Raw genomic sequence first — 26,760 nt, forward strand, 5'->3', positions numbered from 1 at the left:
CTGCTCCTACTTATATATCCTAGAGCAGTGCTTTTTCAAGTTGAGTATAATTCGGCTGGCAGATCACGGAATCTCTTACTGAGGCATCATCAGCAATTTTAAATGAAAAAGAAGAGTGCGTTATATACTAAGGTTTAGTAAGGGTATAAATATTGTCTTATGAACCCTCTGTTTCAGGTAGTACGTGGGGTGAGAAGTGTGTGTGTGTGTGTTTGTGTGTGTGTGTGTTTGTGTGTAGTGTGTGTGTACATACATACCTGTATACAATACATTTCTTACTGTGAGCTATAGTCATAAGAAGTTTGAAAATGACAACTCTATTAAAACCTTTGTCTTTGAGCATCTGAGTTATTCACAGCATTGCAAACAAATGTACCAAAGCTATATGTAATAAAACAAATCTTAGAAACAAAGGTTTGACAGAAAAAGCGTAACAGAAGAGCCCACACAGTATGATGTCATTTTCATAAAATATAATAGGCAACATTTCATAATACATTACATAATATATCACATTACTTAACTTTTTAAAGAAGGAAATGATACACACAAAATTCAAAATGGTGATTAGATTTGGAGTGAGGAGGGATAGGGATTAGATAAGGACCACACAGCATGTTCTTAAGTTGGGGAGTCACAATTCTTCCTTTATAGCACGTCATAGCTACACAAATTATTTTGGATGTAATTAAGTCTTTATTTTAAAAGTTGTATTTGTATAAAACATGACATGATTGGACGTGAAATAGTGTGCTGGAAGTAAGAATGAGAACAAAAGAATGAATGAGAGAAATAATAGAGCTATAACAAAGGAAAAGTCACTGAACATTTAATTCTATTTTTAGTGATTTCATTTATTAACTCTTAACTTCAACTACCCTGTTTCTCCGAAAATAAGACCTAGCCAGACAATCAGCTCTAATGTGTCTTTTGGAGCAAAAATTAGTATAAGACCCAGTCTTATATTATATTACATAAGACCCAGTATTATATTATATTATATCATATCATATATTATATTAAGACCCAGTCTTATAGTAAAATAAGACTGGATCTTGTATCAATTTTTTGCTCCGAAAGACGCATTAGAGCTGATTGTCCAGCTAGGTCTTATTTTGGGGGAAATACAGTATATATTTATATGGATTAGACATTGCTAAGAAAAAACATTATTAAGAAACTTGCCTGAGTTTACACAACTAAAAATTACTATAAATCAGAATTTAAACCCAGGATTGTCTTATCTCCAAAGCCCATGTTCTCCTCATTACTCATAGAAATGAACAGGTAACTGAATATGAATGTTTAGTCATAACTGCTCAAAAGCTCAAAGGTACCTGGGATATCTCTTAGTCCAACCCTTTTATTGTGTAGATAAGAAATTCAAAGAGACTAGGTTATTGGCCCTAAATACCCTATGACTTAAGCAGTTCTCAAGGTTTTTTGGTCTTAGGATCCTTTACACTCTTAAAAAGTACTGAGGCCGCACAAAAACCTTTTATTTGTATGGGGTATATCTATTACTACTTACCATATTGGAAATTGACACTAAAAAAATATTACAAATATTAAGAAATTTATATTAACAATAAACCCATTACATGTTCATGAAAATAACATTTTTTGAAAAACAATTTTTCAAAACAAAATAATAATGAGAAAAATGTTATGATTTCACATTTTTGCCTATCTCTTTAAATTATGGCTTAATAGAAGACTATTACATTCTAATATCTACTATTGCATTCAATCTATTGCATTATATTGTTTTCACTTAAGTATACGACAAAAATCCACCCTCAAATAGATACTCAGCTGTAAAAGGAGGACCTCACACACTCCCTGAAAAGGTCTCCTGGGCTCCCATGTTCTTCAGGCTATAAGCTAAGATTTAATGCTCTAAAGGTTATATTCCTTTAGCCATCCTTCCTAAGGACTTGAACAAACTAAAGTATATAGAAAAGTACTGAATTAACATACACTATTTAGAAAACCGGAAAAAATCTAATTTATCCTGGCACTTCCCTAATCTAGAATTCCCCCAGATACCTGAAATCCAGTCCAAATGTATAAGAATGAGGCCCAAACTCAAACCTGTCTTCCTTATGGGAGTTTGTAAAGAGGAAAACACTACTATCAGAAAATAGTCCAGATTGCAGCCCACTACAATAGAAACCGGAATAGCTGGGCATCAGTACAGACCACAGCAAGTAAGACAAGGGCAGCAAAGAGTTTCTGTAAAGTGCCATACAGTAAATATTCTAGGTTTGGGGATCATAAAGTCTCTGTTGCAAATAGTACTTGTAGCATGAAAGCAGCCATAAAACATTTCCCCGAAAATAAGACCTAGCCGGACAACCAGCTCTAATGGGTCTTTTGGAGCAAAAATTAATGTACGACCCAGTCTTATTTTATTATAAGACCCGGTCTTAAATAAAACCGGGTCTTATATCATATTATATCATATCATATCATATCACATAATACCAGGTCTTATATTAATTTTTGCTCCAAAAGATGAATTGTCTGGCTGATTGTCCGGCTAGCTCTTATTTTCGGGGAAACACGGTAGCTTGTGTCAATAAAACTTTATTTACAGAAACAGATCAGGCCAGACTTGGCTCTCAGGCCATGCTTGACTAAACCCTGCCTCAGACTAAACTGGTCAGCTCAAAACTGTAGTTGCTAAAACAAAGCCGTTTTATAAGATATTTTTTCTTGTTTGAATTGTTCTCTAACGTAAATTTGTAAAGTAGTATCTTCCAAACTAAGATATACCTTTGTAATATCTTATGATAGTAAGGCACCTTCCTCTCACTAAGGAAGAAAAACGCAGAATGAATAAATCATAGGTACATTCAAATAACTACAAGTTATTCAAACACCTAAAAGCACATATTTTAAAAAAGACAATGTATTCCAACAGAATGGCAAAATATTCCAGAGTAATAACCATGATAATCAATAAAATAAAAATTATTTAAAGATATATGAAATTTGTCATTTCTGTTCTTTTTAGTCAATTTATAATATAAATTATTATATAATTATAGTATTCCTTCTGAGTATAGAAAGATTTCTTAAACAAGATATACAAAGCATAAACCATCATAAAACTCCAGAAATAAATAGATAAGCCACAAATAGACAAAAGATATTCATAAACAATATAGCTAGCAAAGGATTAAGGCCAAGAATATATAAAGAACTCCCACAAAACAAGAAAATTGAAATATTATGGAGATATATAGCATTTAAAATTCATAAAATTTGTAAATTTTTAAAACTCCAGCCATACCAAGTGATGAAGTAATATGAAGCAATGACAATTTATACATTGATGGTGAAAATGTAAACTCATACATCATTTTGGAAAAGATTTTCAATTACCTTATAATGGTCAACATCTACATGTTACAAATCAGCATTTCCACTTCTAGGAATACATAGCGAGAAACTTTTGAATATATACAAAATATATCAAAAATGCTCATCAATTGGTAAATGGATAAAGACATACCATGGAATACAATACAAATGAGAAAATGAACACAACTGCATGCGTCAATATGGATGAATCTCAAACAATGATAAATAAAATCAGCAAGTTGCAAAAAAATGCATTTAATATGGTATCATTTATGTTAAATACAAACATGAAAAAATAGAATTCTTTATTAAGAGATATACATGTTGTTAAAAATATACATAAGACATAAATGAAAAACCAAATTCAGATCAGTGGGAGAGGAGTATGGGGCTAACAATGGTAGACAAAGCAATTGGGATGGGGAACTTAATTTCATAAACAGTGGTACATTACTCCTTATACCCTTTTGTATGTCCAGAATATTTCATTAAAATTTTTAAACAAAAGCTATACATAACTAACTTAACAGTGGCTTATATTAAAAAAACAAAAAAATTCGTAGATGCTTCCAAACCAATTTTGTAACTGATTGTAACATGAGCAAATGGCAAACATCAGCCAGAGCTTTTCTGTTTCCTTAACCACCTTAGTTTCCTAAAATAACTTCATCTTTGAATATACTGCGCCACCTTGTGTTCAAAAGCTTCAATCTCCTATAAAAATCAGGGTACCATACCTGAAAATGTCTCCTTTGTGCTGTGGCATGAGGTTTCATTTCACTAAATTAAGCACATACAAAAAAGACATTCCAAGAACTTCTGATTCTGAAGAAGTTGGAAATATTTTATATTTATATTTAGTTATTTCTTATTTTAGTTGTTCACTTTCAGAGAATAATCTGCCTTTTTTCCTTGATTTTAAGTATATAACATTTTTTCAGGGAGTAAAACTCAAAATTATAGACAATTGAAATACAAAAATACACTTTTATAAAAAAACTTACCTTTGAATGTGTAATTGATAAAGTGTCTACCCACACACGCCAGCCACCCCATTCATATTTGACTGCATGGTAAAGCAGGATTCTGAATATGGCATATACCATTTCTGTTATCTTTTGCTCATCTGAATTCTTAGGATTAAAATAGCAGAGAGAAAGCATCCACTCTTGCCACACAGAACATTGCAGCAAGCTCCTAAAAATTAGAGAAGGATATTGACTTATTAATAAATCATCTGAAAGAATTCTAAAAAGTTCAGAACAAAATAAATTAAAAACCCACCTGTATGTATTCAAAACAATTAAAGAATGTGGTATTGAAAACTAAATTTAACTGTATAGTACATTACTTATATACCTTAATGACGAGATTATGGAAAATTCATTTCACTGTATTTTTTTTAAACCACTTTTTCTTAGAACAAATGTGCTTACTCAAAGCTGGACTTGAATACTACAAATAAATGCTTTCTGATTTGCTTACCTTCTGTTTTCTCTACTGTTATTAAAAAGTTTAATCATGTCAGAAAGAAAGGCTCTGCGAACTTCCAAGCTCTCTGGGCACTGAGGAGAATTTCGAAGTAGGGTCGCAATTACTTTTAGTATCTCTATAAGACAATTCATAAATTAGTAAAAATCAAAACACTATAAAAAATTCCTGATGGAAAATCATCAATATACCGCAATTTCTTTCATTTCCCTGACATAAATGCCTACTAAAACCATCCTCTTTCATTTCATAAAAATAATCATCAACTGCCAAAAAGAATGACAACGCATTCATGAACAAACATCCACAAAGAAAGCAATTTTATTTCACTATCAGAATATTAAAAGTTAAATTTTAAAATGTTATAATAAATCAAGTTAAATTATAAATAAATTAAATGACACTCAAACTGCTGACAAATCTCCTCAATCTCTGCCAATTAGTGAAGTTGATCTTAAAAAAAACACTGTAATCAAAGTCTCAGATAAAGAATCCTCATCTTCTTCAACAAAATTTATGATATGCACAAACCCTTTTCTTTATCATGAACTTTAAAAGATGTCAAGATTTGTTTCCATGCTTGTAAAAGTAAATTTAGATACAAAAATACCCAAAGGAAATTAAAACCAATTCAACAACCCGAACAAATACAAATAAAATTACTACTGTAATGGTCTTGAATATAATGCTGCCTAAATTTGTTATACTTAGCTTTTTTTTGAATTTTTATAAAAATTTATTTGAATCTAACAGGATATGCCTGAAAGCAAGATCTCATCACTAAGGAAAATGTTTCACAGAATAACAGTTTGCAGTTTCTTTTATGCATTTGAGATTAAGAAAAATAGTAAGGAAGATTACATGAAGGTGGGAGAAAGCTGTACTTAGCTTTAAAAAATTCTTTAAAATATATACTTAAATCCAGAACTTTAAAGAAACAAAAAGAGCCATAACCCTGAATTTAAAATGAAATAATATATCAAATTTTTACCCAATTAAAAATTTAGGAATTCTAAACCAGCCTTTGCCGTGATTTTTGGTGAAGCAATAAATCCAAAATAGCAAATTATGAAGATAGTTGATCATACAATTAATGGTATTTGGGAAGCAATTTATGAATTCTTCTAATGAAAATTCAAATGTTGTCTACCTGAACAATGATTACAATAATGATGATAATCAAAATAATGATAATGATGGCAACAGCCACTAACTCAGGACATACTACTGTGAGCCACTGTTGTAAGAAAATACACGTATTAACACATTTCATCTTTCTACAATACAGCTAGGTACTATTATTATCCCCATTTTAGAGATAAGAAAACTAAGGCACAGAGAAATTAAGTAATTCACCCAAAGTCACAAAACTATTAAAACATGCAGACAAGAGTAAAAGCCAGGCAGTCTGTTTTTAAACACCACACTATCCTGCCTTTCTTTGCTGAGCCAGTGTATTATGTAGATAATATATTTTAAAATTCTTACATCAACAATAAGTCATCTTTCCCGTAACCACATAAAATATATTTAATTCTATGTTATGTTATATTTTCAAAATTTTCTCCCTGAGGGCTAAGAAAAATTAAACTTCATAGACATGTGTTTTTAAAACTACGGTAATACTGAAATCGAGTACCACAAACACAACTTACCACACAAAAGAGTAAATTTCAAAACTCACAAACCAGTTATTTTAATGTCAATAACCTTAAAAGGCAAGATTAAAACTTATACTTGTACAAGTCCTTAAGAATTCTAAATATCAAAAAACAAAAATTGTTAGACTAAGTTCATAAGCAATAAAATAGGTAGATAGTTTTCAATTTCAAACTTGGTGTTCTTAAATTGACAGTGATTTAATATGAAAGCTACCGCCATGGTTCATGTAATTTAGCCTGAAGTCACTCAACAGTGCAAGCAAAATTTTGCTGAGAATCTGAACATACAGTAAATCAAGATCTTATGCATATAATTCTTCAAAACCTCTATATAAACATTTCCACATAACCTGAGGTCAACTTGAAGTTAAATCAACATCAAACACATATAAAACTCGTATTATATCACTGCCTGTAAGGAAATATCCTTCAATGTGTTCTCAACAATATCAACTTTAGGTTTTTCACAGTAACCTTTTAGTAGCAAAAGTTACTTTGTAGAAGTATAAAAAAAGAAGGGACTGGGAGAAATGGGTGAAGGTGATCACTCAAAGGGAACAAACCTCCAGTAATAAGGTAAGTTATGAAGATGTAATATATAGCATGGTGACCACAATTGACAATACTGTATTGTATATTAGAAAGTTGCTAAGAGAGTGTATCTTAAAACTTTTCGCCATAAATACACACAAAAAATTATAACTATTTGAAATGACAGATGGGTTAATTAATCTTACTATGGTAATCATTTCACAATAAATACAGATATCAAATCATTAGGTTGAACATCTTAAACTTATATAACAGTTTATGTCAATTCTATTTCAATAAAGCTGGAAAAAATAAAAATATATGAAATACATACGAGGATTTTGTATCTTTACTGAAGAATCAGGATCTGGATGCTGTTTATGTATCACTTGCGTACAAATCTGTTCTATTAGAATCTACAGAAGTCAAACAATAGATTGTATTATCATAATCACTGCATTACCATTACTAGTAATGAACTTTAAGTACAACAGTAATCAATATTATACAATCTAATATTGTCATGCTAAATATCTTTTGCATTAAGTTAAATGATTTCAACATTGTAACTTTATTTTTACTTAATTATAAAATGAGACATCAAATAGTCAATACAGTGGAGGAAATACTTTAAAACAAAAGACCACATGCTTCATAATTCACAGATTAATCGATTTATTATGATGCAACCACATCTTATTTATATAACTTAATTTCAAAATTGTACATCAAACCTAAATGATCTTACTTAATCTAGATACTATGAACTCAATTATTCAGGCATTTTTATAATAAGAAATTAGCAAAATTAAATTCTAACTACATTCCTACCTCAAACAAGACATTATATGTGGTCATTGTGATCAAATTTGTCTGAAGCATGAGTCTTTCAGCGAGCAACGAAAACAATCCATGTCCAAGCATGACTTCAGCTTTCCTTCTGCAATGACATAGAAATAATCAAATGCAGTTCTATTATCCACTATTTAGTATGAATGTTGAAGAAGACACAAAAATGTTTTTCAAATTAACAACAAATTCCAACTCAATAACTCTGCCAATTTTCTTTGACCTAGAACTTACAAGGCCACAGGATCTTTAAGGAGAAAAAATACAAACTACAATATAAGCACAGCTAAAGTTTAAGAAAAATAACAAGACTAGGTACACCACAGCACAGCGAAAATTTCCACCAAAATCTTCAGAGCAATTATTAATCAACTAGTTGCTTCATCAGCACTAAACTAAACTCTACTATGGATGTTATGAAAGCCCAGTAAGTAGTTAAGTAGAAAAACAATGGGGAGGAAAAAGCAGAAGAAATGTAAGACATTTAAAAAATGAATACTATGAAGATAAATATACCAAAATTAAACTTCCAAACAAAAATTTTAGAAACTAAAGGATTATAAACTTTAATTCTACACTTGGGTTCATCAATTTTTTTCCGTGAAGGGGTGGACAGTAATTGTTTTAGGCTTTGTAAACCATATGGTCTCTGTAGCAACAACTCAACACTGCTGTTGTAATGTGAAAAACTGCCATAGATAATAAGAAATTATTGTGGCTGTGTTAAAATAAAATTACAGGCAGCCAAGAATTCAACATAAAGGCCACAGTGTAACACCACTTTTCTACCACCAAAATTGTTAATTTTCATAATAAACCAATCCTGGTACAAGAAATAAGAAGATATAATGTCTGCATTCAGCAAAGAAAAAAAAAGGAAGTTTTAGTTTTTAATTATGGATAAAGTAGGACACATTATGCAACAAACATCCAGTTAACATGTCAGTTTTATAGTACAGGGAAAGCAAATGATACTTAAGTCACCTGTAATGAAGTCTCTACTATATCTAAAATTCAATTTATACAAATGTATTCTCATAATGAACAAAAAAGTACATGGAAAATTTAAATAATTTTCATAGAAGACAAACAACATACTCCTGCTCCCACTTTATTTTCAACATGTAGAAGTAAGATTAAATTTATATACCATTTTATGAATAAAAATAAAGAAAAGAGAGACTACAGGAAACACAGAACACAAATACTACTCCAAGTATTTGTAAAATAAATAACATACTCCACTTCATTTTAGATATCATGTATACTCACTTTGGGGCCAGGTGTTTTAAAAAATATCCCATTGCCTTGAGAGCTTGTACTCTGATTCCTTCACTTGTTGATGCCAGCAGTTTATAGATAACACTGAATGAATTAAAATTAAGAAAAATTACTCTGAGTATATTATTCAAAAGTAAAGATTCTAAAATATATATTATATATGTGTATATTTTTTCACAGTCATGTGAATATAAGATATGGGTAAATTTAATATACATTTTGACATTTAAAAACACTTAACTATTTTTCGTCTTCAAAGAACCCACATTAGATATAAAGATGCATATAAATTGAAAGTAAATTAGTGGAGAAAAATAATACCATGCTAACGCTAACCAAAAAAAAAGCAAATGTGGCTATACTCATTTCAGAACAGACTTCAAAGTAAGGAAAGTTATCAGGGAGAAAAAAGTGAATTACATAATGATAAAAGTGGCAATTCTCCAAGGTGACATAATACTCCTTAGCATATATGCACCTAACAATAGAGCCTAAAATTATGTGAGGCAAAAACTAATAGAACTGCGAGGAGAAATATATGAATTCACCATCATAGTTAGAGACTTCAACATCCCTTTCTCAGAAATGGACCCAGCAGGAAGAACACCAGTGAGGACACAGTGAAACTCAACAATACCATCAATCAATCAAATATAACTGACAGCTATAGACTACTTCATCCAACAACAGCAGAATACACAGTTTCCTCAAGCTCACAAGGAACATTCACCAAGTAGACCAACATTCAGGGCCATTAAAACAGCTAAACAAATATTATATGATTTCTAATCTTTACATTTATTCTCAGACCGTAATTGAATTAAAGTAGAAATCAATAACAGAAAGATAACTACAAAATTCAAAATACTTGGAGATTAAACAGCACACTTCTAAATGGCATGTAGGTCAAAGAAATCTCAAGAAAAATTAAAAGTGTTTTCAACTAAATGAAAATAAAAACACAACTTACAAAAATCCATGAGATGCAGCAAAAGCTGTGCTTACAAGAAAATCCCTAGCACTGAAAGCATATATTAGAAAAGAAGAAAAGGGAGCATTTGAAATCTTGCTCCCCGGTATATGTTATCAGTTTGGCTCAAATAAACCCTTATGAAAATTCTCTACAGGTGTGCCCATTTTTTATGTCAACATTGACTTGGCTGGATTATGAAGAAGCCCAACCAAGACCACCCTGTGGACCCAGACCCAGTGCTAGGTACAAGCAAGGGTCCATTATGCCCCATCGGCTACCTGCTGATGAACTTGGGTGAGTTTCTCTCAGAATTTTGGGCCTTTTTCCTATAATTAGCAAGCCACACCTTTGTTGATAAGGGTTAAGATAATGCAGGGAAAGGGGAAAAAAATGGGTTCCTGCTTTTAATTTCGGCTTTTAATGGATTGCTTACTGAGAGCCTGAAAAAAATCTTTGCTAGTTAAATGAGAGACTGAACTCTCGTTAGCACCAAAAAAGAAAGGACACTTGCTGCCCCAATGGGGTGACAATAGTTGTTCAAACCCCCAAATATGGAGTGGAGGGGATGAGTACCAGGAGTTGTCCAGTGCGGTAGCCCAGCTGACCCCAGAGAAGCCAGTAGGAGCCCCAAGGAGAAGAGTAAGGTGCCCTGAAATGGGTTCACCAGAGAGAAAGGGAGTCAGGCGTGCCTTGGAAAGCACTGCGGTTCCGGTGGCATTCCATAAGCTCTCAATGGCCCTTGTTTGGGTATTCTTAGGTGACTAAGAATCTTTGTGGGGTTGCCAGAGGAAATTGCCTCTAGGGCATAAAGCGATAGAGATAGCCCCAGCATTTGGCTCATCTCCTGGAGACGTGCATGTAAAGTGCTGGTTTTCCTTAGAAGTTTGTTCAGACTCTACAGATCTCAAAATTAACATGGAAAAATCATGCTTCTGAGGATGTCAAGATCCATGACAGTCAGGCTCCCATTAATATTAAAATGGCCAAAATGAGGATCCTTTGATACTTCAAAATTTTTGCATGCACAATTAGAAAAAGCCAGTTATAAAATCAAGCAGAATGAAAACAAAACAAAAAAAAGAAACTTAAGACACTGTCTCAGAACTTAAGATGTCCTTCTCCACCTAAGCTAAAATGAAACTACGTATAAGGATTTAGATAAATGGAACAATTTCTGATGTTGTTTAGGTGTCAACCCAATTCTTTTGAGGTTTAACAATGGCTGTCCTTGTTTTAGAAGGGGGAATGTCATTTGGAACTTGACTTGTCATGGACAGATAAGAACTGGAAATGCCTCCTGGGTAAAATTTGGATCCAATTGTTCTTCTATAAACCAGTGAATTTTTCTCATTGCTAAAAAGTCACTGTTTGTGTTGTAACTGCACAAGAACTTCATTTTTTAGCATGCATTCTACTTTAATCCAAGCTAGCTTTGTTTAGCCTGATAGAACTATAACTCACTTTCATTCCTTCCCCAGATCCTCCTGCCTGTACATATACTGTATGTCCTCTCCTTTTAATCATTAAGCCCTTAGGACATTAGGTTCTGGTCAGAGTCAAACTCCCTTAAGAATAAAGCTTCAGGTCTATCAACCATGACCAACATACAATAACCAAACCTCAAACTAGAATAAGGTTTTAGTCAAACAAAGATAACACCTTGGCCTCAGTTATGTTTCAGTTCCAGACTCATGAGAGCAGAACGGCCCCAGGGACCTCATCAGGCACCAGGACCTGAAGCCATGATCAATTAATCCCTGCCTTAGCCCCAACCAATCAGTAGGGCCCACGCCCCCAGCTCCCATAGTAACCACGATTAATGATTTTTCCCTTATATAACCTAGATGTTAGGGAGCCAGGTTTTTGAGAGCGCTAGCTCACCTGTGTCTCTGGGCTTGGCGCCAACCCCTTAAATAAACCTTTATTTTCTTTGCTGTAAATCCTGCTAGTCTTTTTTTGGCTTGGACATGTGCAGACAAGTGGACCCTATGAGTCTACAGTAACAGTGTGTGTGTGTGTGTGTGTGTGTGTGTGAGAGAGAGAGAGAGAGAGAGAGAGAGAGAGAGAGAGAACCAAAAATATGTATACACATTTTAATAAAGGAAAAACTGTATTAAAATTGTAATATTCAATATATACCGATAACAAAAGATTAATTGAAATAATGTGTATACAACTTTTTCACACTCCCGATAAAAATGCTGTAAATGTAAGATAATTTTCTACCTCTGGATGGTACTGTTAAAATTAAAGACAAGCACTTGTAAGAAAGGGCACTCTAAAATTCTCAGAAATACAGAAACTAACTCAAAGGCTTTCAAGTTCACATGATCTAATATTAATCCTCAGAAAATAAAAGCTAGCTTAGGTTTGTTCATTTAAGTAAACGTGTTTATTTTGCCTGGGTTTTACAAAAATAAGTGCATGTTAATAATTGACTTACGTCTATGCAAAATGTTTCTAGAGGTTTTAAAATGTCCAAGCTAAACAATGCTAACTGATTTCTTTTCAGTTTTCATTAGAAATTGAGGTTTTAAGGGTTAAAATCTCAATATATGTAGGAATAACTTGGCAGTTTTTCAGAAGGGTTCCTGGAGCACCTCAAAAGATTTGAAACTGCATGGGAAGCATTGTAAAATAAGCGATGAAAACTTCTAAGGTTATTGTATGGGTAAACAATGATCGTAAAAAATGAATAGTTGGGACTATGGGAAACTGAAGACAGCTGCTTGGTTCTTCCCCAATCCCTGGATTCCCATTTTTCAGTTACTGCATTCCTTCATGCATCACAGTGCATTTAGGCTGAACTTAGATGAAGGAACTTATGAGCTGAAATTATTGAAAAAAGATACCTTACACCATTGCCAAGGTTTGACAGAATCACTTCAAGAAAATGCCAAGTTGGTAACCACTTCCTTTCACAGTGAGCTCCTGGGAGACAAAGACTTTAGATTGTTTTTTGGAAAGGAAACCAAACAAAAGACACTCTCCAACCTCACTGGAAGGTTCCTTATCAGGTGTCTAAGTGCAAATGGAATCTACCCATCTACAGACATCAAAGACTCCTCAACGGCAAGAAACCCTGACACCAGAGGTAGACAGCTACCCCAAGGATTCATAGGTCCTGTATATCTATGGACTGATACTGAACTGATACTGAACTGATATGGACTGATCCATTTTGTTTGATTGTCTTTAACTATGTACTAATGATATTAGTCACAATAATTGTACTTATTCTTTGAGATTTTTTATGTAGTCCAACTGTTTTTGATTACTGAACATGTAAAACATAACTGTTACTACTCTTTTCATGGCTCATGTAAATGTTATTCTAGATGTCAAATACAAGAAATGAGACACAATGCAAAACTTGAATCATGATAGTTCACAAGATAGAAATGATCCAGAGTGTTTTCCCCTCTCCCGGCTATGAAGACCATAAGACCTGACTGCCTTCCACTTACCTGCCCTTCCCGTTTTGGGAAAATTCAGCCTCAACTCAGACCCCAGGGTTATGGGTCATGGTACTGCTCTATCCCCAGTGGTCAACAAGACAGCGTGGATACTGAGACTTCCTAGGAATCAGCCTTCCTACGGTAGCAGTATGAGACCACATTACCTGACCAAAACATTGGTCATCAATACATCCTTTGGACTGATTTATGACCAAAAATGGGAACTGTCAATGAAAAAAGGGGTTCTATGGAAAGTAACTTAACAGGCTGATCTGATCATAAATTCCTAACTAGGAAGGTTAGGGTGGATAATCACACCCCAGGCATGTAACTTCTATAGCAAAAGGTTTGTCTTTGCCTTACGTAAGCCCTGTCCATTGTTTCTGTGCATCTAGGTTAAGATGTCTTTGAAATAAACACCCTCAAGAAAGCACATAATCTTGTTAAGCCAAGCCCCACTTTGCTTTCCCCTACCTCTATGTAATATCCTTTACTTGCATCCTTAATTTCAAACTCATAAAAGAAATTATAAAACTATTATTCTGCATTTGAGATCTTGTCCCCTAGATTATGTCAGCAGTTTGGTTCAAATGAACTCTTATAAAAATTTTTCTTTAAAAAAAGAAAAAGATCTAAAATCAGTAATCTAAATTTCCACCCTAGGAAACTACAAAAAGTGGAGACAATTCAATCCAAAGTAGAAGAAAAGAAATAAGTATTAGAGTAGAAATCAACAAAATTGAAAACAGGAAATCAATAGAGAAAAATCAATAGAACCAAAAGATAGTTCTTTGTACAGATCAATAAAATCAACAAGCTCTTAGTCAGCCTAAGGAAAAAAGAGAGCACACATCCTACCAATATCATCAATGAAAGAGGGGCTACCACTACAGAACCCATGGACATACAAAGAATACTAAAGGAATACTATGATTCTATGCCCACAAATTCTATAACCTATATGAAATAGACAAAGTCTTTCAAAGATACAATCTGCTAAAACGCACAGAAGTAAAGATAGATTATTTGAATAGACTTATATTAAAGATACTGAATTAATAATAACATTCCAAAGCAGATGGGTTCACTGGTGAATTCTACCAAACATTTAAGAAAGAAATTATACCAATTCTCAAATATCCTTTGGAAGAAAGAAGCAAAAGGAAGATTTCCTAACTCATTTCATGAGGCATCATTACACTACACCAAACCCAGGAAAAACATTACAAGAAAACTACAGACCAGTATTTCTCATTAACAAAGATGAAGAAGTTCTCAAGAAAATATTAGCAAATCAAATTTTTAAAAAGTATGAAAAGTATTATATACCATGACCAAGTGAGATTTATCTCAGGTATGCAAGGATTGTTCAATATTTGAAAATCAATTAATATAATCATCATATGAACAGATAAGAAAAATTAATGATCCTATCAGTAGATGCAGGAAGAGCATTTGACAAAATCCAATACCCACTCATGTTAAAAACTCTAAACTAGAAATAAAGAGGAACTTTCTCAACCTGATAAAAACTATCTACAAAAAAACCTACAGCTAACATTAGACTTAAAGGGAAGAAACTCAAAACACTTTCCTGTTAAGATCAGGTACAAAACAAGAATGACCCCTCTCGCCACTCCTTTTCAACATCATACTAGAAGTTCCTGCTAATGCAGTAAGGCAAGAAAAGAGAAAAGATGGTATGCAGATTGTGAAGGAATACATAAAACTGTGTGTGCTCACAGATGACATGACCGTCTACGAAGAAAATCTAAAAGAACTGACAGAAAATGCTGAAACTAAAAAGTGATTATAGTAAGGTTACAGAATACAAAGTTAACATACAACAGTCAATTGCTTTCCTACATACCAACAATGAACAATGAATGTGAAATTAAAAACACAATACCACTTACATTAGCACCCAAAAAAATGAAATCCTTAGATATCCGTCAACGGCAACTGGACCTGGAGTTGAGCTGCGCCCTCCACAACTAAGACTGAAAGGACAACAACTTGAAGCTGAACAGCATCATCCACAACTAACATTGAAAGGACAAGATCTATGTGATGAAAACTACAAAACTGATGAACACAACTCAAAGAAGAACTAAATAAATGAAAAGAAAAATCTATGTTCATGGATAGGAAGACTCAATATTCTCAAGATCCTTCCCAAATGGATTTGTAGATTCAATGCAATTCCAATGAAAATCCCAGTAAGTTACTTTATGGATATAAACAACCCGTTCTAAAGTTCACAGGGAGAGCAAAAGCCCAGAGAAGCCAACACGATATTGAAAAACAGTTGTAAGACTGATGTTACCTGACTTCGACTTACTTATCAAGACTTACTATAAAGCTACAGTAATCAAGACAGTATGATATTGGCATAGAATATACAAAGAGATCTTTGGAACAGAACAGTCTAGAAATAGACCCATATAAATACAGTCAACTGACCTTTTATATGAGAGAAGCAAATGCAATATAATGAACCAAAGATACTCTTTTCAACAAATGATGCTGAAACATCTGGACATCCACACGCAAGTAAATGAACCCAAACACAGACCTTATACCCTTCATAAAATGAACTCAAAATGGACCTAAATGTAAAATGCAAAACTATAAAACTCCTAGAAGACAACGTAGGAGAAAACTTACACGACCTTGGGTATTGTGATGCCTTTTTAGATACAATACCAAAGAACAATCCACAAAAGAAATAAATGATAAACTGGACTTCATTAAAATTTAAAATTTCTGCTCTGCAAAAAGCAATACAAGGGGCCGGCCCGTGGCTCAGGAGGTTGGAGCTCCATGCTCCTAACTCCGAAGGCTACTGATTCCCACATGGGCCAGTGGGCTCTCAACCACAAGGTTGCCAGTTCAACTCCTTCAGTCCCGCAAGGGATGGTGGGCTGCGCCCCCTGCAACTAAGATTGAACACGGCACCCTGAGCTGAGCTGCCTCCCGGATAGCTCAGTTGGTTGGAGTGCTCCGCGGGCTCTCCAGTTCGATTCCTCGAGTCCCACAAGGGATGGTGGGCTGCGCCCCCTGCAACTAGCAACGGCAACTGGACCTGGAGTTGAGCTGCGCCCTCCACAACTAAGACTGAAAGGACAACAACTTGAAGCTGAAAAGCACCCTCCACAACTAAGATTGAAAGGACAACAACTTGACTTGGAAAAAAGTCCTGGAAGTACACACTGTTCCCCAATACAGTCCTGTTCCCCTTCCCCAATAAAATCTTTAAATAAAAAAAAGAAAGAAAGAAAAGCAATACAAGTGAAAATGAAAGACAAGACACAGACTGAGAGAAAACATTCACAAAAGACCCATCTGATAAAGGACTGTTATCCAAAATATACAAAGAACTCTTAAAACTCAAAAATAAGAACAATCTGATTAAAAAATAAGCCAAAGACCTTAATAGACACCTCATCGAAGAAGATACACAGTTGGCAAATAAGCATAGGAATAAATGCTCCATATCATATGTCACCTGGGAAAGGCAAATTAAAACAAGAAGATACCACTACACACCTATAAGAATCGTCAAACTCCAGAAGACTGACAACCCCAAATACTGGTGAAAATGTGGAGGAGAACAGGAACTCTCCTTCATTGCAAATGGGAATACAAAATGGTACAGCCACTTTGGAAGACAGTTTGGTGGTTTCTTACAAAACTAAACATACTCTCATCATATAAGCCAGCAACCACACTCCTTGGTATTTACCCAAAGGAGTTGAAAACTTACGTCCACACAGAAACCTACACATGCACGTTTATAACAGCCAAAACTTGCAAGCAACTAAGATGTCCTTCAGTACAAAAATGGATAAACTGTGTACATCCAAATAATATTATTCAACCCTAAAAGAAATGAGCTATCATGCCATGAAAAGACATGGAGGAATTTCAAATGAATACTACTAAGTAAAAGAAGCCAATGCTACCGTATGATTCCAACTGCTATATGATATTCTGCAAAAGGCAGAACTCTGGAGACAATAAAACTATGGAGACAGGACTTGGGGTGCTGTGGGGAACAGATGAACAGGCAGAGCACGAAATATTTTTAAAGCAGTGAAAATCCTCTACATGATACCCTAATTACAGATACATGCCATCATACATTTGTGAAAATCCACAAAATGTACACCACCACAGTGAACCATAATGTAAACTGCAAACTTTGTGCGATTCTGATGTGTCAATGTAGGGTCATTAACTCTACACTCTGGTTGGGGACGTTGACAATGAGAGGCTATACCTGTGTGGGGGCAGGGGGCACATGAGAAATCTCTGTACCTCCTTCTCAATTTTATTGTAAACATAAAACTGCTCTAAAAAACGTGAAGTCTTACAAAAATCTTGCTTGTCTCATGCTAGTTATTGTTTCTTTTACTGAAGACCAAGAAATGAGAACAAACTGGAATATTTAGAAACTATAGTAACTTTTCCATGCATAAATATATGCAATTGTATAACATATGCAATTTACCTGTATAGCTTGTATAAAGCTGGCTTTGAGAGACTTTTTTTGACTTATTACAAGCTTATCAGTGGCCTTTGGAGACTACCGACATTTTTTTTTTTAACATCAATACAAAGAAATCACTGTTTAATGGTAGAACATATTTAAATTTGTAAATAATTCTCACCACGAAAAGCAAGAAAACAGGAAACTGAGTAACAGGTAATGCATGAGAATCAGAAATAAATACAAAAGAAAAAAATTAAAGAGAAATAAAACCTGAAAACAAATTTCACATTCAATTCTCAAAAATTACATAGTAATCTAATTTAATGTTTTAACAAATCTTTGAGGCCATTGAGCACAGATTTCAATATAAGCAAATTACAACAAAATTTGAGTACAATACAAAATTTGAGGACAAGCAAAGTTCAACTGATTCATTATAGCATTTCCTTTCCCATAAACATACAAAAAAATAAAAATCAGAAACTTTTATGATTATTTAAAATATTGTCAACTGTCTTCCCTGCCTAAAAAGTTCAATGTTTAGTAACTAAGTTTGAAAAAACACATGAACAAAAAAGAAAAACGTTGATCTTCTAGTGAGCAACAGAAAAGGAAATATAGAAAAAGAAGTTTGATTCCTCTTAAAGTATGAATTAAAAACATGTAGGTCCATGACACATTATGATCTCATAAAATATCTGAAACTAGTCATCCTTTAATTCAAATGGTACTACGTACTAAAACTGTAACAGTCAAACCTTAGGGCAACATTGATATGTTTATATCTTTCTTCAATGATTTAATCAAGTAAAACAAAAATTAAGTTGTTTGCAAAAGAAATATTAACATAAGTTTAATACTGATTTAAAAACCACACATTCTAAGATGTTTTAACAGAGCAAAAGTCTACATTTGCTACAGCTTAAATTAAAAAAATATCTTTGGCTAAATCACAATGGTTTCATCAAGAAGAACTCCAGAATCACTTTCAAATAATAAATGTTATGGCAACTCTGGACTCTGGTTTTCCATAAGTTATTGGCTTTTTCTCTGTTTAATAATTTGCCTTGTCTAATCTGCAGATATTGTTTTCTCAATGAATGCAGTTTCTTCTTTCTTTGCTCATTTTTTTTTTCTTTTTCTTTCCTTTTCTCCTTCCTCAGTGGAGCTAACTCCCAAACCACTACCCAGTTCAGTTGGTGAGAAGTGTAGTTGTAGTTAGTGAGAAGTGTAGTTTTACCAGCTTGGGGCTGGCAGCAAAAAGCAACAGTGTTACTTTCAGAGGGGCAGACTTGATTCATTCAGAGTAAGGAATGAATACTTCAGTTTTTCAGCAAAAAGTTGCAGACTGAGTTATGAATGAAAGGGGAAACCTGCAGCTTTGCTAGACAAGGTTGCAATCACAATGAAAGGTGAGCAGCAGGCCAGAAAGAAATTTAACAGAGAGATGGTAAAAATACAAGTCACAGAAGGACTGAGGTAACTTCTCCTCACATAACTACCTAACTGGGTAAGTTATACATATTTACGGGAGAAATACATATTTACGAGAGAAATATTAAGTGAAAAAAAAAAAGAAAAAGAAAATAAGGGCTTAAAACTTCTCAAATTTTGTGATAAAGAAAATTATAATGAAATTGCAGGTGGTAGAGGGCAAAAGAATATGTCTTCAAAGCAAGTACAAAAATATAGACATTGTATAATATTTAGCAAAGAAAGACTTGAATTGCCATAAATTTCTCATTAAAAACCATGGAGGCCAGCAGACAGTGGGAAAATATTTTCAGGTACTAAAGGAAAAAACTAGAAACACAGAATTCTACATAAAGCAAAAATATACGTGGGTGATGAAGGCCAAATAAAAATATTTTGGGAAACAAAATAAAGAAATTATGTTTGCAGGAGAACCGCTCAACAAGAAAAGCTATAAAGTTCTTCAGGAATGACGGAGGAGCAAAAGAAATTGTAAATATCGAAAAGAAAAAGTTTTCTTCCCTTTAAGTGTTTAAACTACATATAACAAGTGAAACTACATAACATTGTCTAGAGAAGCTTATAATACATTAGATGTTAAAAGGAAAAATGGTGGAGATTAACAAAAATTTGCAATGGGTCTATATTTTATTTGAAGAGATAAAATATTAACTCTAAGTAGACTGTGCAATCTCTAGAAAAACCGTTAAAAAAATTAGAAAGAAACTGACCAAAAACTAAATAGGTTAATTTTAAAAGAATACTAAAAGAATTTAAATACAAAGAACAGAGGAAAGGAGAAACACAGGAAAAAATTATACTGTGGCAAATAAGTAATAAAATGCTAGATGAAAATAAAACCAGTATCAATAATTACATTGAAAGTAAATAGTTTAAAAACAATAAAAAGACTTGAGTTTCTCAGAGTACATTTTAAAAATATAAAACTTCCGTCTACACTGAATATACTACTCATTGTTTTCCACAGGAATGTGCAGAGAATGACACAATATGCAGAGAATGACAGAGACATAGGGAGAGAAAGGGAGACAGAGAGATTAATTTATTTTAAGGAATGGGCTCATGCATTGCGGAGGCTTACTAAATCCAGAATCTGCAGGGTACATCAGTACTCTGGAGAGTGAGAAAAAAGTTGTAGTTCAAGTCCAAGGGCATTCTGTCAGCAGAATTCCTTTTTGCTCGGAAGGCAAGTGTTGATTCTACTAAAGCCTTTAACTAATTTGATGAAGCCAACCCACATTATGGACAGAAACCAGTTTTCTTCAAAGTCCACCAACTTGAATATTGAACACATCCAAAAACCACTTTCAAATAAATATCCGGAATAATGTTTGACCAAATATCAAGGAACTGTGACCCAGCCAAGTATACATAAAATTAGCCATTAGACTCTGTCAACAAGAAATTCAATTAAATATAAAGACATAGCTAAATTAAAAAGACGGAAAAAAAGATAAATAATACAAATCCACAGCAAAAGAAAGCGGATTCACTATATAAAGTCACAACAGATTTCACATCAAGAAACTTTTCCAGGAATTAAAAAGGAAGTAACACAGTTATAAAAGCATCAATTTCCCAAAACAACATAAGAGTCCTAAATACAGATGTACTTAGTATCAGTTAAAACACAGGGAAGCAAAAAATGAAGAAAAAAAAACTATAAAGAAAGAAAAAATTTAAAATATATAATTATAGTCAGAGATTTCAATAATCGTATCTCAATAAATGACAGAACAAGTAGATCAGGCGTCAGTAATGGCAAAGATTTCAAGAACCCTATTGAGTTAGCCTAACTAAGCCTTATAGAACACTCCATCCAACAACATCAGAAGACATGTACTTTTCCAGTGTACATGGAAGTTTTACCCAGATATGCCACATTCATAAAGCTAGCGTCAATAAATTTAAAAGGATTCAAGCCACACAAAGATGCTGATAGACCACAATGGAATTAAATTAAAACTCAAACATAAAAATATCTCTGGAACACACCTCTAAAAACCACATGGATAAAACAAGAAATAAAAACAAAAAAAGCAAGTATTTTTAACTGACTAAAAATGAGATTAAACTAAAAGTGTTTAGGAAGAAATCTATAGCACTAAATGCCTATATTCAACAAAAAGAAAGGTCCCAAAACAGTGACAAACTATAGATTTGTTCAACCTCTAACCAAATTGATCTGGCAAAAAAAAAAAAAGAAGATTATTAGTATCAGAAATGAGAGAGATGACATCAACAGGCTGTTCAGATATTTAAATGGAAATAAAAACAACTTTAGACCAATAAATTTGATAATTTAGATGAAATAGAAGATTCCTTTATAGATACAAACTTACCAAAGCTCATCGAAAAAGCAACAGGTAACCCAAATAGCCCTATATATGTTAAGGAAATTGAATTTGTAGCTAAAAACATCTCTATGAAGAAAATTCCACACCTAGAGAACTTCACTGGTAAATTTTAACAAGGATTTAAAGAACTGTTCAAGAAAATTGAAGAGCAGGGAATACTCCTAAATCATTCTATGTGGCAAGCATTTACTCTAACATTTAAGTCAGTAGATTTTGAGTAAAGCAGATTATCCTCCATAATGTCGGTGGGCCTTGTCCTATCAATTGAATGCCTTAATATTTAAAAAAAAAACAAAAAACAAAACCTGACCTCCCTAGAGGAAGAGGGACTACTGCCAGCAGACTGCCTTTGAACTTGAATTGTAACATCAGCTCTTACCTGGGTCTCCAGCCTGCCAGCCTACCCTGCAAATTTTGCACTTGTCAGCCTCCACAATTGCATGAACCAATTCCTTAAAATAAATTTCAGTATCTCACACACACACACACACACACACACACACACACACACACGTCCTTTTAGTTCTGGTTTCTCTGGAGAACTTTGAAACTACACTTCTTAAGTATAATGTATAAAGTCATCTTCTATCTTACAAAGTGTTCGAGAATACCAAATAAAGGATTTGTAATAGAGGACTGATGTGGGAAATTTATTATAACTAGATCATTAAATTAGTTACTGTAGCTGATCATGCAGCAAAGTAGTTATTAAACTTTTGTGGCCCAAAAACCTTCTCATTAAAACAAAAGTATTGTTTTGTTGTTGATGACTGTTAAGCACCGAATGTGTGCCACCCATTCATATGTTAAAGCCTTAACCCCCAGTGTGGCTGTATTGGAGGTGGGCCTATACGAAAGTGATTAATATTAAATGAGGCCATAAAGTGGGTCCCTAATTCAATAGGATTAGAGTCCTTATAAAGAAGAGACAAGGGGCTTGATCTCCCTCTCTCTCTCCTTCAGTCTGTGCATACATACATCAAGAAGAGATCAAGTGAGAAGGCTGCTACCTGCACCCAGAGGGAGAGCCCTCACAAGACACCAACCCTGCTGTCACCTTGATCTTGGATTTCCAGTAACGTGAGAAAATAAATTTCTGTTGTTTAATCCACCTGGTCTATGATATTTTGTTATGGCAGCCTGAGTACACTAATAAAATGGTGATTTGGATTTGTGGGTGGAGAAAGTGATATTATAAAGAGGACAGAGATCTCTTGGATCACAACTGAAGACTACATTGTGGGACCTAAAGATAACGCTGCTAAACAATTTGACCTTACGTTATCCGTATACCAGCCCTAACTACACAAAACAGTGGAATGATTTACCTAATCTCTCCTCAAGAATAGTAAGAGCCTCCACAATTAAAGATTTCTTCAAAAAACATATGACAAAAAGGGATCTTATATTTTAACTGATTTTAGCATATAAATTCATAAATACTTTTCAGAGCTAAGACTATCATTTCCCAACTAATCCCCACAATTAAACATATTAAAAACCTTGGTATGTTAGAACTCTTACCGTAACCCATTTCTTTGGTCAAAAGCAGGTATCATAGAGCTTGGATGTTCTGACATTAATGCAACAAGCAACTGTAGGACATCCATTAGATTGTCATCCTAAAATCATTTTAGAAAAAAATTTTAAAGTAAAGTAAAAACAACTTATTTGAATACTGAATACTTCTGAAATAATAGAAATTTCAACTTTAAAAAAATAAGTGGACATGTATACAATTGTACTTGTTTTTAACAAATTGGTTTCTTACATATACATATTTGTTAGTATAACTAAAAATATACATCACCAGTCAAATAACTTAATCAAAGAAATAAAATGCCTCATATTACACTACATCAAGATTTTCTAAAACATATTCTATAGTTATAGTAGATATGACTTAACAGGATTTTTTTTTGAAGGAAGGTTTATACATCAAGAAATTCCGGGAAGCGGGAACTACGTTGTTCTTTTTTATCACAGCATGACATAATACAGCCTGAGCTAACAGAGGTTGTGAATCCGGTGGTAGGATTGGGGGCGACCTATTATGTATCATTTCTTAAACTTAACCTGAACAACTTTGTTCACTGAGTCTCTCAAGAAACTAACTCCAAAAAAAAGACTTTTGGGGAGATGATGACTGGATAGTTCTCCTATGTTATCTTTCAGTATTAATGATAGAGATATCAAGTAATGATATAGATATTTTCAGTATTAATTATATAGATTATCAATAAATGTTTATTGAGTCAACATACTACTGTATGTCATGTAACTTGACTACATTTACAGAATAGCGCAGGAGCATTTATGAGCTCTAAAATAAAATTTCAGAAAAATTATTCACAACCTTTCTTGAATATTTCAGTATGCATGCATGTCATTAGGGAAAACTTGGGCAATACTACCTACCCCAAAGAGGGAAAGGGAAGCAGCAGTTAGCTTTTTCTGTTGCCCTGCCTCTAGGTTTTCATTCACAGCTTTTGATCTTTCGCTATAGTGGGTACTTAAGTACCTAATTCTCACTATGCTAAGTAAATGATCTAAGCTGGGGCACGTATGCTTTGGAAAAGTGTCATTTGAAGGACCAGAAAGAGCCCTGAATTTAACAGATTCAGGGAACACAGAAGATTCCTATGACTTCCAGTTTCTCTTTTATACTTCAGTTCTTTAGGGTTGATTAAAAAAAAAAAAAATCACATAGTAACAGCAGGTTACTAGGAAATCCAACTGAAAATCTTCAACTATTACATTTAGATTTCAGGGAAATCTAAAAATATAATAGAATACCCTATTCAACAGGAAAAAGAAATCACAATCATCAATGTTTGAATCAAATATGATCCAATCAAAAAATTTAATCCATTCTTTTCTGCCCCAATTAACAAAGATAGGTCCAAATATCTCTCATATATTAATGATTAAAGAAGGTACTATTTCATACTGTAACAGATATTTATTAATTCACAAGACATGAACTGTAACACAGGAATGTAAATTATCATTTAAAATGTTGTGCTTTATATGAAATTCCAATTTCCAAAGTTTAACTATTTAAAACACATTTAATCAGATTATTTGGTTAGACTACATCTGGCATATGTTACATTTTCCCAGTGCTGAAAAATAAAGGGAAAAATGCAGACATTTCAACCTCCTTTCAACCACGTAATTTTAAATCCCATTACAAATGAGTTGTTTAACTTAACAGTATTTGAACATGCAAAATCAACAGGAAAACTGTGTTATGCACTGAAAATTCTAATCACTCTTAGTCATATATTTTCATATCTGTTTTTCCATTTGTTACACTGCTTCCTAGAAATACACTGAAAGTATTTTTTGGTATACTTTATAATTAATTCAATGAGATATAATTTTTAACACTTTTTAAAGCCTTTCATGGTATTTCTCAGAGCCCTCTTGTGGCAATAAAGGATATTTATATGAGGGTTCCTAAGATTTAATTCTAGATACATTTACTCCTCATTATAGTTATATCATTAATGAAAGATTTAACTTTAAAAAAAAAAGAGCTCATAATACAGCTTCAAGAAGTAAAACTCAAAAATATAAAATTCAAATGTTACCTCATGCATAGTGAGCAGGTAATTAAGAATGGACTGTAGTTCATCTTCCTTTACTCCAGAATCCTTTAAAAAACATAATACAAGTATCTTAAACTTACATATAAAGAAATTTTTAAAGGGAAACTATGCACATAGATTTATCAACTTGGTCAGTTGCTATAAATAGATAATGTAACATAGAATCTAAATTTAAAACAAAAATTGGGGGAAGCACTAAAGACATGCAGTATTCAAGACTGTATAGAAGTCAAAAGAAGTCTGACATCAATATCCTGTTTGCTGCCCCTTATATAATATGATAACCTATCTTGTAAAGCTATAGAATCCTGAAGTATGCAAAAATAATTAATGAGAACTAAGAGTATTATCCACACCCATCACTTCTCTAAATACAGAAAACAATTTTTCTACTTAATTTGTCTATTATATTTGGAAAATAAAATCAACAGTTTCTAAAATTACCAAGTTAAAATGTCAGGTGCTAAATATCAAACAGTAATTTCACTGGGAAAAACACTGGACTTTTAAATGTGAACTAAGTATGAAAATGTTCAACATACTGCATCAACTTATTAATCGTAATACAAAGATGCAATCTCAAAAAAGAACAATAGAGAATTGAGAAACAAAAACAGCAGGAAAGAATAGAAAAACAAACAATTCAAGGGATAAACATTTTAATAAATGGAAATAATGTATCTGAGTCTGAAAGATACTAAAAGTTAGGTCTACTTACCATAATAGTATGTGACAGCTAGTAATAAAGCATTAATTGTAAAGAATAAGAAATAAAATAATATAGGAAAATGTTGAATAAAGTATTGGCAACAAATAAATTTTTACATTGCCAACTTATAAAACCAAAACATCTTCCTTAAAAAATAACATTAAACTTTATAATACTCAACCTATAGTAGAATGAAATAGGACAAAATACAATGACTTCTAAAGGCTGACACACCTATCTGGTACATTTACACAGGAAAATTATTTCTCAAAATCTGAATGTCATGTACAAGGAGTCCCCTAAAAATAAAACCTCCTTGAGCAGCTTTGTTGACTACGGCATCAAGCAGTGCCAAGAATAGTGAAAGTAATAGAAACTCAGTAAATATTTACTGCATGAAAGAATAAATACACTTGAGTTCCTACAGAAATTCATATAATTTATATTACAACTATCAATCTCCAATTCTGCAATAATG

General features: G+C 33.1%; 1 protein-coding gene across 3 annotated transcripts in view; it reads right to left on the reverse strand.

The window, feature by feature from the left end:
• Positions 1-26,760, reverse strand: part of LRBA (LPS responsive beige-like anchor protein) — a 575,445-nt gene that overhangs the window by 465,957 nt on the left and 82,728 nt on the right. For all 3 annotated transcript variants that reach the window (XM_033134087.1, XM_033134086.1, XM_033134088.1), the window contains 7 exons: positions 25,556-25,618; positions 23,484-23,581; positions 9,174-9,266; positions 7,884-7,992; positions 7,387-7,468; positions 4,855-4,978; positions 4,374-4,566 (listed from right to left, as the gene is read on the reverse strand). In XM_033134087.1, coding sequence (XP_032989978.1) covers positions 4,374-4,566; positions 4,855-4,978; positions 7,387-7,468; positions 7,884-7,992; positions 9,174-9,266; positions 23,484-23,581; positions 25,556-25,618 — 762 coding nt within the window. The remainder of the gene's footprint in view (positions 1-4,373; positions 4,567-4,854; positions 4,979-7,386; positions 7,469-7,883; positions 7,993-9,173; positions 9,267-23,483; positions 23,582-25,555; positions 25,619-26,760) is intronic.

The sequence above is a fragment of the Rhinolophus ferrumequinum genome, chromosome 18 (assembly GCF_004115265.2).
Source record: "Rhinolophus ferrumequinum isolate MPI-CBG mRhiFer1 chromosome 18, mRhiFer1_v1.p, whole genome shotgun sequence".
Lineage (NCBI taxonomy): Eukaryota > Metazoa > Chordata > Mammalia > Chiroptera > Rhinolophidae > Rhinolophus > Rhinolophus ferrumequinum.